This window comes from Fukomys damarensis, unplaced genomic scaffold, assembly GCF_012274545.1.
Source record: "Fukomys damarensis isolate Sample0158 unplaced genomic scaffold, DMR_v1.0_HiC HiC_scaffold_24, whole genome shotgun sequence".
In the NCBI taxonomy this organism is placed as follows: domain Eukaryota; kingdom Metazoa; phylum Chordata; class Mammalia; order Rodentia; family Bathyergidae; genus Fukomys; species Fukomys damarensis.
Genome location: NW_022900936.1, coordinates 68,172,619 through 68,191,482, shown reverse-complemented (window position 1 = coordinate 68,191,482; position 18,864 = coordinate 68,172,619). Strand labels below are relative to the sequence as shown.

Genomic DNA, 18,864 nt, shown 5'->3' with positions numbered 1-18,864 from the left:
TGGAAATAAAGTGTTTGTAAATGGGGAGGGGAGGAGGGGGTGAAGGGAGGGCAGGGACATGGGGACAAATGAGAATCAAGACCTATTATGTAAAGGTACAGAATCCCAATGATGAATGTAACTGTATTGTATACCTATATTGTACCAATAAACTCAATAAAAAAACTTAAAAAAAATAATAATCTGCACATGGCAGGCTCTGTCACAAACTCTTAGCTGCTATATTTTAACACAGGCCAAACAGATAGGAGAATAGACCTATTATGTAAAGGTACAGAATCCCAATGATGAATGTAACTGTATTGTATACCTATATTGCACCAATAAACTCAATGAAAAAACTTTAAAAAAAATAATAATCTGCACATGGCAGGTTCTGTCACAAACTCTTAGCTGCTATATTTTAACACAGGCCAAACAGATAGGAGAGAACAGTCTAAGCAAATGAGGTACCTAATAGGCCATTATATGAGAAAAGATGAAGGCTATTAGGAGTTCAATCTGAAAAACTTAATGTTGAAGATATAGCAACCTTTTCCCAGCCCCCAAACAGAAACAATACACTGAGGAGTAAACATGAATTTGTCACCAACACTACAAATTAGAATTAAAAGCATCAAGGTCTTCCAGCTTGAAAGAATTTCTTTTCCCTTGACATAGAGGTATTTACAGAACAAGTAATCAGCCATGGAAGTTGTTATATCCAGAGCAGCAGTATAGGCCAAAAATAAAGAAAGGTCGAAAAGGGTTTAGCTACATTTATAGATACAGGATCTGTAACCTGTTATTAAGGAAATTAGAGTGTCTGGTGCTGAGGCTTGACACACTAGTGGACAGACAGGCTTTCCTGTGACATGTTCCCTGGTGCCATCACCAGAGACAGGCTCCCCAGGCAGATGGACCCAGCTGGTGGTGGATCTGATTAGTGCCTTTTACTTCCCCTCCCTTTCCTCACTGTCCTGTTACTGCCTTTGTTCTGTGGCCTGCTGACAGCAGGAGTGTGTGTGCGCGTGTGCGCGCGTGTGTGCGTGCGACTGGCAGGCCCAGGCAGCAGGCCAACTCTGTGCCTATGGGATGCTCCCATGGCACATGCAGCTTGGTCTGGTCTACTCTCAACCCATCTACAGAATGAAGGACATCTGAGGAATCCAAAGTGCCACAGAGGGAAATCAGGTCCACCACCTCCTGCTTGACGCACTATAAGCAAAGATGCCCAGACTGTCTGTGGAGGAGGGCTCTCTGGGACAAAGCTACAAAGGGGACTCAGTGAGGAGAAAGATGGATAAAAAGTGTTTGGGAAAGCTCTACACTGGGTGATCTGCGTTGGATGATGGCATTGGCTGTAATGCTTAGAGCAATTAAAGATGATTCCCCCTGCGAAACTTGCTACCTTTCGGGGCCTATACTCTGGGCCCCAGCCTATGGCTACCAGGGGTAACCTGTAGTTGTAGTGCTGTTTCTGGGAGGAAAAAGGCAGCAGTAGCCAATTTTCCACTATGTGGGGTTCAGGGCCACAACATTCTCAGTAGACAAAAGAAAAGGTACATGAGGAGGGAGCAACAAAAGGTCCTATGGTTGGCCCAAGGTTGGGGAACAGAAAGACAAATAGGATTTAAATAGGTGGCTAAGTGTGTAGGAAGGTCACCTTCATGTTAGAACGAACAATTTCCTAGTCACTGGGTCTTGAATTGCGTTCATAAAATGCTCTTCCTAAGGTCTCCTATAGGCACACTTTGTAATAATCAATATTACAGCTGGTGTTTGTAATAATCAATATTATATCTAGTTCCAAAATATGCCACATGCCATTCACAGTATTCATTACACAGTATGGTAATGAATCACTTATTTGTATTCAAACAAATTTTCAAAGAACACATAGTGCATGCTGAATATTTGCAAAGTGCTAGAGCAACGAGGGTGACGAATAAGACATGCTCCCTGCCTTCTGTACACAGGTGTCTTTCTAGACAGAAAGGGAGCCGTGGTGTAGAAACAGGTGGCTCTACGATGAGGTGGAACAGCAGGGAAGGACTTAATGGAAAAGGCAACACTTGAACTGAGTACAACTGTCCCTTGGTATCCTGAGGGGCTGGTCCCAGGACCCCTGTAGATAACACAATTCAGGAATGTTCAAGTCCCTTATGATAAAATGGTGTAGGACTTGCGTATAACCTACATCTTCCTATAGACTTAGAATCAGGTCCAGATTACCTATAATACCTAATACATGGCCAGGAGTGGTGGTAAATGCCTGTAATACCAGCACTTGGGAGGCTGAGACAGAAGGATTGCTGTGAGTTTGAGAGTCCACTGGGCTACATAGTGAGTTCAAGGTCAGTCTGGACAAGGCCAGTGAGACTCTGCCTCAAAAAACCAACCAACAAAAATAAATAAATAGACCTAGTAAAACATACATGCTATGTAAATAGTATTGTACTGTATTATTTTTAGTAATACAAAAAAAACTCTGTTCAATACTGACACTTTTTTTTTCCTAAATATTTTTAATCTGCAGTTGATTGAGCCTGCAGATGTGGAACTCCTGGATGTGAAGGTTGTTCGGATGAAAGGATTTTACTGACTACAGCAAGGGGAGGATGTTCCGGGCAGGAACAGCGCTGCAAGTGAAGGTCACTGAATGAAGGCCAGAGGGTGAAATCATGCGGCATAGCCTAGGAAGCCGAAGGCCTGGTGCAGGCAGAACAGAGGGGATCTGAGAAGGTCATTGGCAGGTGACTGTGTGTTATGTAAGCTGGGTGAGTGAGAGCTAGAGAAGGAAGAGGTGAGGAGTGAAAACAGAACCCTGGAGGAGTACACGGAGATCAGACCACGAGGAGCCTGGTACACAGCATTAAGGAGGGGAGACTTCACCTTCTGAGACCAGTGACGGATGGGAGGGTTCTAAGCCAGAGAGTAATGTAATTGTATTTAAATTTTAGAAAGAGCAATCTTTATGTTCCAAAGAGCTTTTTATGATTTGGGGAAATCTCCCTGATAGAACAGCAAAGGAAAAGAGGACTTAAATTTTAAATGTTCTATGATTACATTATTTGTAAAAGAGCCAGAAAGAAAAAACATTAAAATTTAACACTGAGTATGTCTAAATGCTGATGATTTATGTTTATACTCTTGTCATTTTCTCAATTTTTTCTTGAATGAGCATACATTGTTTTTCCTAGAAAAGAACTTAAATTTTTAAAAGGCGGTGGGGAAGGGGGAAACATCTCTCTAGTAGAGAGTAAATTCTGGGAAGAAACAGTTGCTGACAGTTGAGGCAGGAGATTTTAAGCATCAATCTTAGGTTGTGAACTCTGTGTAAGGAAGGGCCTGTGCTTGATCACAAAGCTGGATGCAGAATAGAACCCCAGGAATTAAGTGAGTATGGTGTGGAACTCCCAGGGAGAGGTCGAGGCTTGTGTGATGGGTAACAGGTAAATCGGCTAGTTCAGCACTAACTAGTTAGTTCTCCACATTAAGCAGTCACTTCTTAACTCTCCTCTTTTATAAACATTTCTACACTACATGGTTAGGATGGCCATTACATATTAAAACAATGAGAGAGAAAGCAAGAACAAGCGCTAGTAAGGGTGTGGAGAAAAAAAAAAACTATTTTACCCTATTGATAACAAGGAAGATTGGTGCATAGTCATGACGGAAAACAGTATAGAGGTTGCTAAAAAATTAAAAATAGAACCACCATATGATTTAGTATTCACATTACTGGAAATACAGTCAAAGGTAATAAAATCAGCACACTGTAAGGTATCTGTACTCCCACATTCACTGTAACATTATTCATAATGGCCAAGTTATGAGAACAACCTCTGAAGTGTCTATCAATGAATGAATGGATAAAGAAACTGTGATATGTGTGCGCGCACACACACAAATGGGATATTTTTTAGCTGTAAAAAAAGCAGATTTTTCTATTTACTACAACATGGATGAATTTGAAGGTCATTATGTTAAGAGACTAAGCCAGGCACAAAATGAAAAATAGTGTGTTATTTCCACTTATAGGTGGGATATTAAAAGCAACGGTCAAAAATATAAATACAGATAATAAAATAATGGTCACCAGGGTAGGTGGAGAGGAGAAGGGAGGAAAAGGGGAGATGTGGGTCAAAGGATAGAAAGTAGCAGATACACAGAATACACAGATCCAAAAAGGTAACATACAACCTCAATAAAGTTGTACTGTATCAGGGAATTTGTCAAGAAAGTAGATTTTAGCTGATCTTGTCACATATACACACAAATAACTATATGAGATTATAGCTATGTTGATTTGCTTCTCTACCGTAACCATTTTACATATCCCAGAGCAGCATGTTGTAAACCTCAACTATACATATTCAAATATTTTTATAAAAATTTGTATATTATCTCTACAAAAGGAATTACATTTAAATCATTCCTGGGCAAAATGGAGCTAGACATAGTGACAATGACTGTGGAAAACTGGGGTCTGGATTTTCTAGGAAAATGACATTTCAGGTTTGTGATTTTGGGTTAAAATTTGGGGATGGAATTCTAAAGTTTTTTATTCAGACAAGAATGTCCAGAATCTCTTCCACAGAGCTGGAACACCAAATGAGCCCAGTCTCTGAAAAGACTGGGTATGGTGGGACCATTCTTTTTCTCCCTCCTTGATTCAGAGCTGCTGCTAACTCTACCAGGCCAGTTTGTGCAAAGGCCAACAAAGCACAGGCACGGACAGCCTGATTCTAGCTGTGCTTGTCCATGGCCCTGAGGCTGGCCCAAGGTGATGAATGCTATCAAAGCAGGGGAAGCAGAGGGTGAAAAGTATTACAGAAGCAGATCTCAGGCTGGCAGGCATCAGGTGGACTAAGCAAAGGCCCAGTGATGGCCATCGCTTTCCTAAAGACACATTTTTAGTGAGCATCCTCTGGAGCCATCCTGAGCCCAGTGAACTGAGAAGAGTGCTCAGAGAGAGATTCTCTCTTCTGCAGGCTTGATCTTCCATGCCCAGCAGGTGGTAGCATGCTGGGGCTTCAGAGACCTTAAACCCATCCTCACATGACTGGGAAGCTCTTGTTCCTAAAGGATAAAATCAATTTGTACAAATGACTAAACTATTACTCTGCAACATTCACCCAACTGCCAACTTCCCGCTGACAAATGCTGTTTAGACAGGCCCAGCAGCACCCTGGGCTATAGAAGATAAGGGCAACTCAGGTCCCTTTCCCTGCCCTTTGCAATGGAGCTGGCTAAGAGCTAACATTTGTGGATGCCTGCTTATCAGTTCACAAAGTATGTTACACCTACTCAACAGGCATCTTTACTCTCTTGAGATTAGATTAAGTGCAGGTGGACAGAGTCATTATCACTGATAAGTGTGATAAAGGAGGGATCCAAGGAAGCTCAGTCACTTTCCCAGGCTACAGTCAATAGTAGAGACAAGCCTGCAGCCTTGGTCTTCCAATTCTTTACCAACTCAATACCAGGAGCAACCATCCCCAGGCTTGGAAGTGTTACTACAAATCACATGGGGAAAGTAGAGAGAGTCCTTGTTCCTGCTTCAGAGTTTACTAAAAAAACCAGGAAAATTCTCCCCAACTGAATCTCAATTTTTGCAACTTTTATTCAACTGACATGGAATATGTGGTACTGGGTGCCTCCTTTAGGGCCCTTCCAGTTCATTCAAAAACATTCTAGAATGCTGCATTTAGAATACAATGTATTACACACAACTCATGACAGGTGTGGCCTAAAGTACAATGGAACTGTTATTTCTCTTGGTCTGCACACTGTACTTTCATGAACTTAGTCTTTGACAGACTTCATGCTGTTGTACTTACTCAAATAAATATTTTAGAACTTTTACTGGCTCTAAGTCTTTTCTCCTAAGATAAAGAGCTGTGAGGATTAGGAATGAGAGTCTCGAGAGTGAAAAATGCAAACCTAGTGTTCTGAAATATGTATGAAATGCTCTCAATGTACTGTTGTTCTGCAGCTATCCTATAGTGGGATGGGAAAAAAGAGAAAGAAGAAAGGGAGGATCAAATTATGGCGAGAAGATTCTAAGAAACCAAATCACTATTCTCTTATTCATTTTTAAATATTTTTAAGTATTATATGTTAAGCCAAAGAAATCTCTGCAATTCTGGACTTACTGTAGATCTTTAAGCAGTTTTTGGTGAAGTTTAAGGGCTTATCATGCTAAGCGCACCACAGAAAGGGCTTGCAATCAGCACACACTTAACGGAGAGCCTGTTCAGGGCCAGTCAGTGGGATTTCACACTGACTAAGGGATTTGCTCTTAGGAGACTTTTCAACATCTCTGCTCACACCAGTGTTTAACACCAGATTCACTGATCACACAAACTGGAAGACTAAAGAGCCTCTTAACGGGGACAGGTTCAGTTAGTAACGGCAGGGGAAAGGTAACACAAAAGCTGAACAAATATGGACTCTAGGAGGATGTGATCATGAAGAGCACACGAAGTGTAAAAGATAGCAGTATCACAAATGACTTATTAACCTGGGGAGGTAAAGTGCAAATAAAAATATTAAGATATTTTAAAAAGTGATACAACAGAGCTATCTAAAAGCTGCCCCAGGCAGCATGTAGATTTAAGGTCATTTCAGAAAAACTGGCCTGGGTTGGACCGGGACGATCTTGTGGACATGAGATCGGAGAGGAGGGACCATCATGCACTGGATAAGCAGAAATAGGAGGGAGAGCATTCTAGAGGAAAGTGGCATGAACAAAAATGAAAAGAGAAGAAAGCCAAATGTGTGATTTTGCAAAGCCAACACAGCACCCACAAATGTTCTGAACTCCCACTGGGAACAGACAGGAAGTAATGGCTGAAAAATGGACATGCCTAGAATCCCAGCTACTTGGGAAGCTGAGGCAGGAGGACCCTAGGTTTGAGGCCAGCCTGGCCAACTTAGTGAGACCTTGTCTCAAAATAGAAATGAATAAGAAATAAAAAAACCTGGAGACGTAGCTCAGCACTCCCCAGGTTCATTCTTCACACACACACACACACACACACACAGCCATATCACACACACTAAATGATTTTTAAAAGGATAGCCTCTAAGAGTTTGATGTCAATTATTAAAACCACCAGCTTTTTTTGTTTTTGTTTTCTTTGTATTTTTGAGACAAGGTCTCTCTATGTAGCTCAGGTATATGCTGAATTCACTATGTAGCCCAGGCTGCTCTTAAACTCATGGTGATCCTCCTGTCTCAGCCTCCTAAGTGCTGGGACTACAGGTGTGTACCTCCATGCCTGGCTATTTTTATTTTTAATTAAGAAGGGAAATTTAGAAGGAAAAGAACAAGATCATATATGTTAAATCTCATCTACATATTACAAGCTGGGATATCTGAAAAAGGAGTTACTGGAATCAAAACTATCAGGCAGTTTGCCCTAGAGGGAACTACCATTTCCCTCTAATTTCTGGTGCACGTGGAGAAGAGTTTAGATGATGATGATTAATAAGACTTTGCAACACAAGTCAGGCAGGAGCACACACATTTGTCCTAATGAGAATTGTGGTAAAAACCAAGTGGGAGACACAGACGAGAGGAAAAGCAAGCAAAATGTTTCAAATCATCCTCCTGCAGTGATATGCTCAGATGTAAATGCGTGGATAAGTGGTGCAGAGTGGATTTCATCAGTACTCCGCCAACAGCATGAGACAGGCATAGGTTAGATGAGGTGTTGGTGGCTTATGTTCAGTTTGTCCTCCCAAGTTGGAGATACGTGTGGAGCCCTTAATGGTCTGTGGTGAGGTATCCACACCGTTTTGCCCATTCCCCTTTATGATAAGCAGGCTAATTCTGCAAGAGTTTGCAAGCTAAGAGATCCCCAAATAGAAAAGAACCCAGTGTTTTCAAAGATCCAGCAGCACAGAGGACTGGCTTCAGCGCTAAGGAGACCCAGGCCAGTCATTGCCCAAACTCTAACTGCCTGGGGCCAGGGCATCAGGCTTACAGTGAGGTAGTTTGTCTTGGATACTTTTTCCCTTTTGCAACACATCACAACCCCAAAAGACCTTTAATGCCCCATACTTATTCTGCAGCAATGCCAGAGAGGAATCTGGGACACAGTGTTTTAGAAACCACCACTGGGGATGATCTGATAGGAGAACTGAGGGTAAAAATGCAGATGAGGACACGATGGGTGGATGCAAGACTCCTGAGCCACATGGAGGTGAGACACACAGAGCACTGCCTCCAGGACCCCCACTTACCAGCTTGCTTTTGACCAACTTTTCTATTGCACTGACAAGGTCTGCAGCGGTAGGTACTTCAGTGGAAGCCTGGCGGGCTGCTAACAAAGAGGAGGACTGCAAGACATCGGGCAGCAAAGGAAAAGCAGATTAGCAAGGAGTGAAGAACAGCAGTTAGGAAGCAAAGCAGGAAGTAAAAAGTTCAAGGCAGGCATGGGAAGAAAAGCTGCGTGTTTGAAGGGAAGAGATAACAGAGGGAGATCGGGGACAGTCATGGATAGGCAGGCCTGCCTGACCTTAAAAGGAATTCTGGCCAGCAGCACAGCACGGGTGGGACTGGGCTCTCTGAAGGCCTCTGAAGGAGTGGAGAGGAAGGGCCATCAAGTCCCTGGGAGGCCATGGGCGAGGGCTACACCTACTGACAGGGGCAGGGGCTACTAATCTGAGGGCAAACAGGACATTAGCCACTGTATGGCTGCCCTTTGCTGTCCCAGGGTCTGAAACAAATCAGTAAACCCAGCCTCACATGTGTCCAGTGAAGAGCAAGTCCTTACTTTGCTGTAGCCTTACATATGGATCTCCCTGTGAGCCAGGGCATTCAGAGACCAGCAAGCTAGACATCCGCTCCCCATATTCTCTCCCTCACACACACACACACACACACACACACACACACGCACGCATGCGCACGTGCACCTGCCCTTCCACAGAACACAGCTGGCTCTTACCAGGCCCTAAACTGCAGCACTAGAAAACAATGAAGGACTTTAGAGCTACTATGAGTCCCACGCCCAGTGATCAGGGTCCAGCCTATACACACTGAAGGGAGGTTCAGCTGAAGGACCTCAGTGTCCCTCTTTCCCTGGCTGTAGTAGGAAGGAGTCGTTCATGTGGCTGTTTGCTCAGTGGTTTGGGAATTCCCACTGAACAAAGGGTGATGCTCTTTCATTTGTTTGTTTGTTTGCACTTTTTTTTTTTTTTTGAGACCAGGTCTCTGCATATAGTTCAGGCTAGTCTTAAACTTACTATGTATCCCAGGCTGGCCTCAAATTTAGAGATGCTCCTGCCTCAGCCTCTGGAATGCTGGGATTACAGACATGTGCCACCACACCTGGATGTTTGTTTTTTCCTTTCTCATTCCACCCAAGGAGAAACTGGGGCAGAAATGGGTAGCCCTGTAGGCATGTGTATACTTCTAGCCAGCATTTCAGAGCAGAGAAGAATGGTGTTCTCAAGCTGGGATACAGGGACAAGGATGGGCCACTGGAAGCTGAATGTCCTGACCTTGCCCTGGCACCAAGTTTCTCTTTTAGGTTAGGGAGTTTCAGAAAGGAAGCTTCTTGTCTATCCTAAGAATTACTGTCTTTGCTTCTGAAAAGTTAGGGAATCAAAGCAAGGTGATTAAGGAAGATTTAACAGTGTCCTTTTCCTCTCCTGGGGAAGTGGGAAAATGTTAATGATTTGGAGAACCAAGTTATCATCTATTCTTGGGCACTATGCCAAGGATGGCCAACAATGGAACAAATCCGGTACACCGGATTATTCAGAGCAGCAAAGACCAGACACACACTGTTAGGGTGTCCCATGAAGGTGCTGGTCAGGCAAACTGTGGAAGATCAAGTAAGCAATATATTCTCCAGCTGTTAAAGTCACAGTCATAAAGGAAAAATGAATAAGATCCTAGGAAATGACAGTAAAGCACTGAACACATTCGTGCATATCATAGTTGTTATATACATTTGAACAAAGATTATAAGAAAATATGGAGAATTAAAATACAAAATACTACAATGGATGAAAATTTAAAATTCCCTTGACATTGTTATAAAAATTATTTTAATAAATTCAATACTATTTGCTAGAAGTGCTGATGTTCACTCCAATTCCAAATATTTCAGAAAAACAAATGTACAGAAATCAAACAAACAGGTCTGAGGGATATTAAGTATCTAAAAATGGACTGCTGATACCTGCCCTATTTCTGGCTAAAAAAAGGGCCATGTAAATGTCTGAGGTGAGTCTGCATTCTCAGTTAAAAGTTATCTGGAAACAATATAACATCCACGTCCCCCAAACAAGCTGCATTTGAGGGAATTACAGGGAGAGGGTTTGTGACCTTTTCTTATCTTAAGTAAGCCGTGGGAGGAGGGCTGTGTGGAATGGCAGATAACCAGGCATGAGAGCCCTCAACTCATGTACGCTCTCACTGCTTGTAGAACATTTACTAGAGCAGACCTGTGGGAAGCCCAGAAGGCTGATTCCCACTCCCACTCCAAAGTGAAGGACGGGCATCTGCCTCTGGTGTCCGGGATAGGCACAATGCCATGCTGCCTACTGTTCCTCCCAAGAGTCCAGGGTCAGAAGGCTGGCTCAGGAAGCCAGAGCCACGACGTCGCTTCGAGAGAGGCGGCAACTGTGCACTTCCTGTGGGTGAGTCCCACGGAGAGGTTCCACATCTTAGTCAGTGTTCTGCCCCTACACTGCCCCTCTAGCCTAGGGGTTACCAAGCGAGGGCAAAGTAGACAGAACTAGGTAAGCAAGGCTGGCACATCTGCAGACCACCTGTGAACTGCATCTAGGGGGTCCCGTGAAGGCTTGTTTCCTGCCTACACATGCTGGGCCCACTGCCTCTAAGGAGCCTACCCAAGTCCAAGGCAGAGCACTGAAGAACACAGGCAGCAACCACTACCAGCACCACAGGGCTCTCAAAGTCAACGGGAAGGACAAACACCAAAACCACCACTGTCACACCCAGAGTCCAAGAGTCCCAGCCACACTAGGAGAAGGCCAGGAAAACACAGCGGAACAAAGGGTAATAACAGGAAAGCCACCGATGAAGAAGAGTCAAAATGGGCCTGTGCCCAGCTCAGTACCCGGAAGTCAATACCATCAGGTCAGTGCCATCCAGACTGAGCCTCGGCTCCAGAACAACCGAGATGACTGCCAGGTGATGAGAGCCGCAGTGGCCATGGACAATGCAGATGCCAGTGAGTCGGGGAATTTTGCAAAACAAAGTACTTGGGTAATTTGGCATTTTATTATTATTATTATTTTTTGTGTGTGGTACCAGGAATCAAACTCAGGCCTTGCACTTGCCAGGCAGGTGCCACACCGCTGAGCTACACCCATGGCCCTGTGACATTTTATACTTATCTACCTTTGACGGCAAACTTCCCTTAGCAGTGTCTCTACCCTGTGGATTATGACTAGAATTTTAATAGCGCTGGGCTTGGCAGGAAGGCATCACAATCAACTTTGTGAGCTGAGCATAGAGAAGACGATTAAAATGAAGGCTGTACAGTCAGGTACAACAAACTAGTTACCGCCACAGATTCCTTTTGGGGGCAAATAGTTCCTATTCAGATCTATTCTACCCACACCCTACACTTCCCAGAATGAAGTCACACCTTCAAGACTGGGGAGAGGGCACCCACTAAACACAAATTCCTATTACTGTGTACCCACGTGGGTCAGACCAAAGGAGAAAGAGCACCCGAAATGAAGTCCCATGTGCTACGCATGGCTTTTTCTGGTGAGAAAGCAGAGGTCCTACCATCTCGTCCTGGGTGGGGTCGTTGTCGAATATCTTCATGGGCGGAGGGAGGGGAGTGTGCGACTCTTCATCTGGCTCATCTTCACCCCAACCTTTCTTGCTCTTCTAGAACAAAAGAGCAGCATTAGTCACTGTTTCACATAGATGCCAGTGGCTCAGAACTTGACATTTAAAAAGTACTGTACATAAGGAAAGTTTTTCTTTCAACATACCCCATCCTCCAGGCTGCATTTCCCTCCTCTGTAATGTGGACACATTTGCCTATTTCAAAGAATAAAAAGCTAACTAAAAAAGCTATCTAACTGATTAGAAAGGAAAAGACCTAAAAGAATGGCCAAAGAGTGTAACTTCTCAGATGGGCCATTAAACCACAATCCAGGTGTTACCAGGCTCTGTCATTTCCAAAGAGAAACATGGCAGATGACATAAAATTACAGCAAGAAGCAAGTCTAGTTGCACATCGGGAAGAATCTCTAAGCCTATTCAAGGATTATAGTAGGTTAGTTGCCCAGATAAAACAAGCATTTCATCCTTAACTAAAACAAGTTGGCTTTGAACTCATTTTGTAGCCCAGGCTGATTTCAAACTCGCCTAATCCTCCTGCCTCAGGCTCCCAACTGCTGGGATCACAGGTGTGCACCACTACACCTGGCTGAACCCATACATTTTGATTACAGAATCTCAGCTTTGTGAGCCTCCAAGATTACTCAGCCTAACCTCTTGGCTAAGAGGTCTCTTGGGCCATTCTAGTATGGGTTTGCACTGTCTGCACTGCTTCTCAAGAAGCCTGTTCATCACTTACTATCCTCTTGACAGTTCCTCACTAAGATTAAACTGTGCCTGCTGAAACCTTCATCTGCACATCATAGCTGTCCCCTCCGCAGTGACCCAGAAATGACACTTGTCTTGAGCAATGAGAAGTGCTGTCTTCTGTTTTCAGAGTAAAATGGTCTTCACTGTACCATTCTTAGCTTAAACAGGTCTGGCCAGTTTGATGTAGTCCTCAATAGTGAAAGGTCACCAACTATGTCCTCTCAGGCCAGGCTCCTACCTCCAAAACTGGCACAGTGGTTTCTGTCTGCTGGGCTGGATATTCTCAGTCCCTAAATGGCTCGCACAAATCAAAATGTCCACGTCTCATGAATAAAGAGGACTATAATCAGAGAGGCTCCAGATGACAAACTATTGGAGACTGAGAAAGGCTATCAGTGATGGTGAACCTTTTAGAGCTTTCAGTGACACAAACGGCCCACTGCAGCACGTGTGCTACCACTGGGCTAGATTCTAGAGCTGTGAAGGAAGCCTGTCAGAGTCCCTTGTGGAGTGATGGCTCCAGCCCTGGTGAGTACCTCATCAGCACTGTCTCCCTGTGGAGTCGTCTCATCCCCAGGCTTTGGGGATCCCAGGTCAAAACTCTTCCGACCATCGCGTACTTTCTTCTGCTTTTTGATGTTTCCGTCCGCTTTCCCACTGTTGAGCCGACGCACAGGACTTGTCAGCCACTTCTTAAGGGTGTTAGTGGAGCGCTTGGGACCAGGGGAACTGTGGATGGAGTTGAGGGAAGGCTGGGCCTGCAGGTTGGCCACGGACTCAGACTTGCCTCCATTTTCACTGGAGGAATGAGAATATGCATCTGAGAAGGAAGAACAAACAGACACAGTCAGGTCAGAGGTGGTTAAGGCAGGCTGGAGAGCAAGACAGCTCCATCTTCAGGAGACCAGGAACAAGTCAGAAGGTCAGACTCAGCTATCAGCTCCAATAAGAGGAAGCCGTGATGGTTGATGTTAGCTCAATTTTTAATATGTGAGGCACCATGGCAAGTGTTGAAGAAACAGAAGCCAAAACCTCCTGCCTCCATGGAATTTATATTCTGGTGTGAAACACGTACAATAGAATATGACAACAATAAAATAAGTAAACTAGATAGTATCAGAAATAGTGAGAAGAGCTATATTGACAGAAAGTACGGGAAGGGAGTAGGGAATACAATTAAATAATTGGTGAGGGCAAGTCTTATGACTTGGTATTTGAGCCTGGATCTACTGGTAGCTAGGGATAAACTGTGCGGCCATCTGGCAAAAGGCATACTAGGCAGGCAGAAGAGCAAAACAGAAGTCCTCAGGTAGGACCCGGGCTGTGCTGGGGGTGGCTTCAACTGAGTTGAACAACAGGAGAGCAGTAAGAGAGGTCAAAAGCAACAGGGTCTGGGCCATGTGTAATGGTGACCAGCATTATGTCTTTGGTTCTTAACTAGGGAGAAAACCCATTAGAAGTCTGAGCCAAGGTGACACAATCTGCCTTACATTTGAAAAGGTATACATATTATTTTGTTACCCATACTGGGGGCACTGGAAATAGGGAGACTGGGGAGGGTGCCGCCACACTATTCCAGATGAGATGTTTGTAGTTGCAGGAAAGCAGTACCAGGGGTTGTTAGAAGAGCCTAGATTCTGGATTTGTTTTGACAGTAGGGCCAATAGAATTTTCTGATGGACTGTGTGTAGGATATGAAAAAAAGAAGTCAGGATAACCTAGGCTCTTGACCTGAACAGCTATGAGGATGAGGTTCCTGAAATGCAGAAGACTTTGGGAAAAGCAGGTTTGGGAGGGGAACAAAGGAGTTCAGTTTGAGAAGCCCATTAGATATCTGAATGGAGAAGATGAATAGTAGCTTGATATTAAGTTTGGAGCTCAGGGGAGAAAATGCTGGTGAATTGGAGATGACTAGAGGGCTGTAGATATGGAAATGATGCTGGAAGCCATGACTGGGTGAGGTCACCAAAGGATATGCATATGGATATGGACATGAAGTTCAAAGCCAGAGGCAGGGGGATGAGAGTACAAAGGAAGCAGCTAGAGAGGAGGGAGACAATCAGAAGAGTGGGTGTCCTGGCGGCTGCATAAAGACAGCATTTCATGGAGGAGAGGGAAATCAACAATGTTAAATGCTGGTTGATCGGTCAACAGAACTGACCTAAGAATTAAGTCTTAAACTTAGCAACACAGAAATCATTGGTGACTCTGCAAAAAAGCAGCTGCAGTGGAACAGAAGGGGCATGCTTGATGAGACAGAATGCCAGAGAATGGGAAAGAGGAGGGAAACAGAGTATTCTTGTTTTGTTTTAAAAGGATGGTGATTGGACATCAAGAATTTGTTTTGTTTTTAAATGGTTGAAATCAACATATTGTTTATAAACTGTTATGCCATTTTCAGGATTATAATGTACTTGCAATAACTAAGCATTTTACATGAACTACGTGATTTCATTCTCACGACAACACCATGAGGAGCTCTATTATCCTCATTCTACAGAAGAAGAAAATGTAGAGTTAGAGAAACCAGTCATACCCAAGGACATGTAGCTCCTAGGAGCAGCATGAGAGCTGAATGCCAGTCAGTCAGACTCGAACTAAACAACAGCCTTAATGCCTGGCCAGATCTCCAGGTTCTCTGGATTGGGAGGATAGGGTGAAGGGAGACAGAGCAGGTCTGGGGAAGCCAAGCTATTATGGTGGGGCAGAGGGGCTAAAAGGCCCAGGGAAGATGTGGAATTCAGGAAAAACATACCAGGCAAAAGTTATTTAGTCTCCTCTAAGTGCCTGTAATGTTGAAACCCATCAATTCTGGGGAGATCAGTATTAGACTCCACCTACAATGGCTTATAGAATAGCTTTGAGCTATTCAGAAGAAAGCTTTGAAAGGCCCCTTCAGTGTCTTTCCTATTCCTATTGCTCAGGGATGCTATTCTTGGTCCTATGCAGGTTGAGAAAGCTAGGACTCTAAAATGTCTACAAGCTGTACAGCAACACAGGCACATTCGCACATCAAAGAAGAAGCCAAGCAAGCTGGGCATGTGGCAGATGCCATAGTGGCAGCTACTTGGAGGCTAAGGCAGGACAACTATAAGTTTGAAGCTAGCCTGGGCAACTCAGTGAGACCCTGTCTCAAAATGTAAAAACTTGAAAAGGGTTGGGAATGTGGCTCAGTGACAGTGAGCGCTCTTAGTGGGTATGAGGCCTTGGGTTCAGTCCCCAGTACCCCCCCACCACAAAAAAACGAAAAACAGAAACAAACAAAGAAAACCAAACCAAAGAGCCAAGCCAGAATTACTAACCAGTAACAATGCCTCTGAGCACCTATGGTACTATGTACGCAGTGTGTTCTCAAGGTATACAAGACGCAGGTTTTATTTTCATAGACCTTTAGTACACACAATAGTAGAGAGAGAGAGAGAGAGAGAGAGAGAGGGAGAGAAAAAGAATGAAAGAGCAAGACACAGCCTGAAAAGAAAGATAAATTTATATATGATTAATTGCTAGAGGGCTGGTGTGGGCCTAAACAGATGAGCAGAGTTCAGAGGAAGGTCAGATCTGTGTGGGCAGGACTGGCCGGAAGAGGTTTAATGGAAGAGATGTAGCTGAACAGAAGAAAAGCGGGGGAAGAAATTCCTAAAGGGAGGGGCAAAAGCAGCAACGAAAGCACAGAGACAGAAAAACTGAAACATAAGTTAACCAGCCCATGAGCAGTTCCTTTGGATGAAATAAAGATTAATGGAGGAGAAACTGGATAGAAAGATACAAGAAGACGTTTGATTAAAGTAGAGGACTAGAAACTTTGTGAGACTCCACTGGGACACGATATGATTAAAAAAAAATGGCTTTCTGCTCATTTTGTAAACTAATCTGGCAATCATAGACAGCACAGCCATGGGAAGGGAGGATTAAAATCCAGAAGGTCACGCAAGGGCTGTGTGCAGGGAATACAAAGGAATGAATGTGGGACATTTTATAGCAAATGATGTTGCTCGCCTCTGGATGATGAACTAAAGGCAGAGTAATGCACATGTGCTTCTCCCCCACACCAACATGGTCTCAGTAAAGCACCCGGCCAGCTCCACCTCACCCATGTAAGTTCCTGATGGTGCCAGTTTGCATACTGATATTTAAACCAAACATGACTAGATATTTAAGCAAATTATCATCATGGCTCTTCACACCTACTCCAAGACTGAGTCACCTTTTCCTACAGTGACCTTGCCCAGACTGGACTAGAAGTAAGTCTAGTCTGGCCATGGAGACCCTCTGCCTTAGAAGAAGCTGACAGAGAAGAAATAGGATCAACCAATATTTTTACCAACAGAAATCTGTGTCCAGCTTTTACCACTGGCTGGCATTATGGGAACCCAGCACAGGTTTGCTGGACCCTGATCCCACTAGGACTTCCTAAGCTATTACTAGGGCTTTGGGCAAACTTTGGAAAACAAGAGCAGAGTATTTGCATTTAGAAGTACAAAACTGAGCCCCTGAAACTCCCTGGTATGAAGGATAATCTACAGGGTTGCTGTTCAGGGAATATCCACTGATGTGGTTGGCCTCCCTTTAAGGACAAAACTGTAATCTTATCTCAGAAAATTCCTTGCTGGCTGTGGTCTTGGGTGTGTTGACATTATTTCTGAAGTGTTGGTATGGGTCGAACTCCTGTCCTCAGAACCCTGGTGATAAACATCTCCAGGAGCAGGGCCTGTCTGCTATCTTGCTGTGACAAAAGGCAGAGGCTTTTCATTTTCCAGGCCCCTTGGATACACCAAGCTCTAAGATTTATCAGCAGGTATTGTGCCAGAACAACTAGAGGCCCAGCCATTTTAACTGTGTCTTCTGTCACTAGGTAAGAGATGACTGAGTTCTCTGTTCCAAGGCAGATCTTAGTTTGGCTCTGAGATTTACAAATTCAAACTTGGAAGGACCACCCCTCTTCCTCTGTCGTCGTCTGGTCCTGCTTTTGTGCTTTCTGCATAAATTAATGGCAAGAATACGACAGTAGGACATTAAAGAGTGTTAGCTACTGTTTCAACAACAACAAATCAAGCTTGCTCTCAATTTTGTTGTTTCAAGTTTTTTCTAAATAAATAACTGCAGCCATTCAACCATGGCCAAGAAATGAGAATCCAAGAGCAGGAAGCACTTTATGGTTCATCCTCTAGTTAGGAATCTGTTTTGAGACAGGACCATTTCCAAGTCACTTTAAATGCATGGTTATAAAAGAATGTGGTATCATTTAGACTAGAAAAAAAATCTACCTACTTAACTGGTTCTTCAGGGAAAGACTGGTGTGCTATGCTTTTGACATCTTTGGAAAATGGCTGCCATGTGCTATTTGAGAATTGGCTCTAGTATCTTTCCCAACAGAACAGTTCAGTGACTGATTTGCAACAACTACGATAGTAAGGTCTCCACATAAAGTAACCCTGAGTTGAGACAAGTAATATTTATTGTGAGTTTCATCTTTGGAAATAGAAAATAGGAAAGTTTCAGGAAACTGAGGCCCAGTCTACTGCACATATTTAATATTATTTCTGTATGTTCATCCCATGTACCCACTTAAGCCTCCACAATTATTGTAAAAAGGAGCATCCAGTTGCTAGTCTATTTAACACTTCAAAGATAAATGTACATGTAATTTATGTGTTATAAAATTTTGGTGTTGAAAGTAGTCAGAGTTAAAGCCACTAATTGTACATATATGGCAATGAAGGTTTATTACGAGAAAGTCACTGTCACCAATTAGTAACAAAAATAGGACCAGAGTCCAGGCATCCCAAAACCCACTCCAGGGTTCTAAGTCAGTGCACCTTCCTTGGCCTTGAAGCTTAGATATTACCCTTAAGATTTAAGTAAATGGGCAGACAGATGTATCCCTGGAAACTCCAGGAAATGTAAGAGACAACTCGCTTTCTAGATTTAATAAGAAAATCAGTTAGGCATAGTAGTATACCCTTGTAATCCCAGCACTTGGGAGGCTGAGGCAAGAGGACTGAAAGTTCAGGTCTCTCCTGGGCAACTTACTGAGACCCTGTCTAAAAATTTAAAAATAAAAAAAAATGAGGTAGGGATGGAGCTCAGTTTGGAAGGCTGTGGGTTTGACCCCTAGTGCCATTGATTAAAAAAATCATTTTCTGAGGCTAATTTTACTATGAACAATTTTTAAGATACAGAAATATATAGAAAAAAATGATGTCATGTATTCATCATCTAGATATGACAAGTGTATGCATTTTTGCCATATTTATGTAAGTTTTTTTTTTTTTTTTTTTTTTTTT

At 43.5% G+C, this 18,864-nt stretch overlaps 1 protein-coding gene across 21 annotated transcripts in view; it reads right to left on the bottom strand.

Moving 5' to 3' along the window:
* Kalrn (kalirin RhoGEF kinase) overlaps positions 1 to 18,864 on the bottom strand; it is a 584,665-nt gene that overhangs the window by 72,383 nt on the left and 493,418 nt on the right. For 9 of the 21 annotated variants that reach the window (XM_010618187.2, XM_010618192.2, XM_010618163.2 and 6 more), the window contains 3 exons: positions 13,117 to 13,400; positions 11,768 to 11,872; positions 8,236 to 8,331 (listed from right to left, as the gene is read on the bottom strand). In XM_010618187.2, the coding sequence (XP_010616489.1) occupies positions 8,236 to 8,331; positions 11,768 to 11,872; positions 13,117 to 13,400 (485 nt within the window). The remainder of the gene's footprint in view (positions 1 to 8,235; positions 8,332 to 11,767; positions 11,873 to 13,116; positions 13,401 to 18,864) is intronic. The other 12 variants (XM_010618196.2, XM_019206724.2, XM_019206728.2 and 9 more) reach the window with 3 other exon arrangements.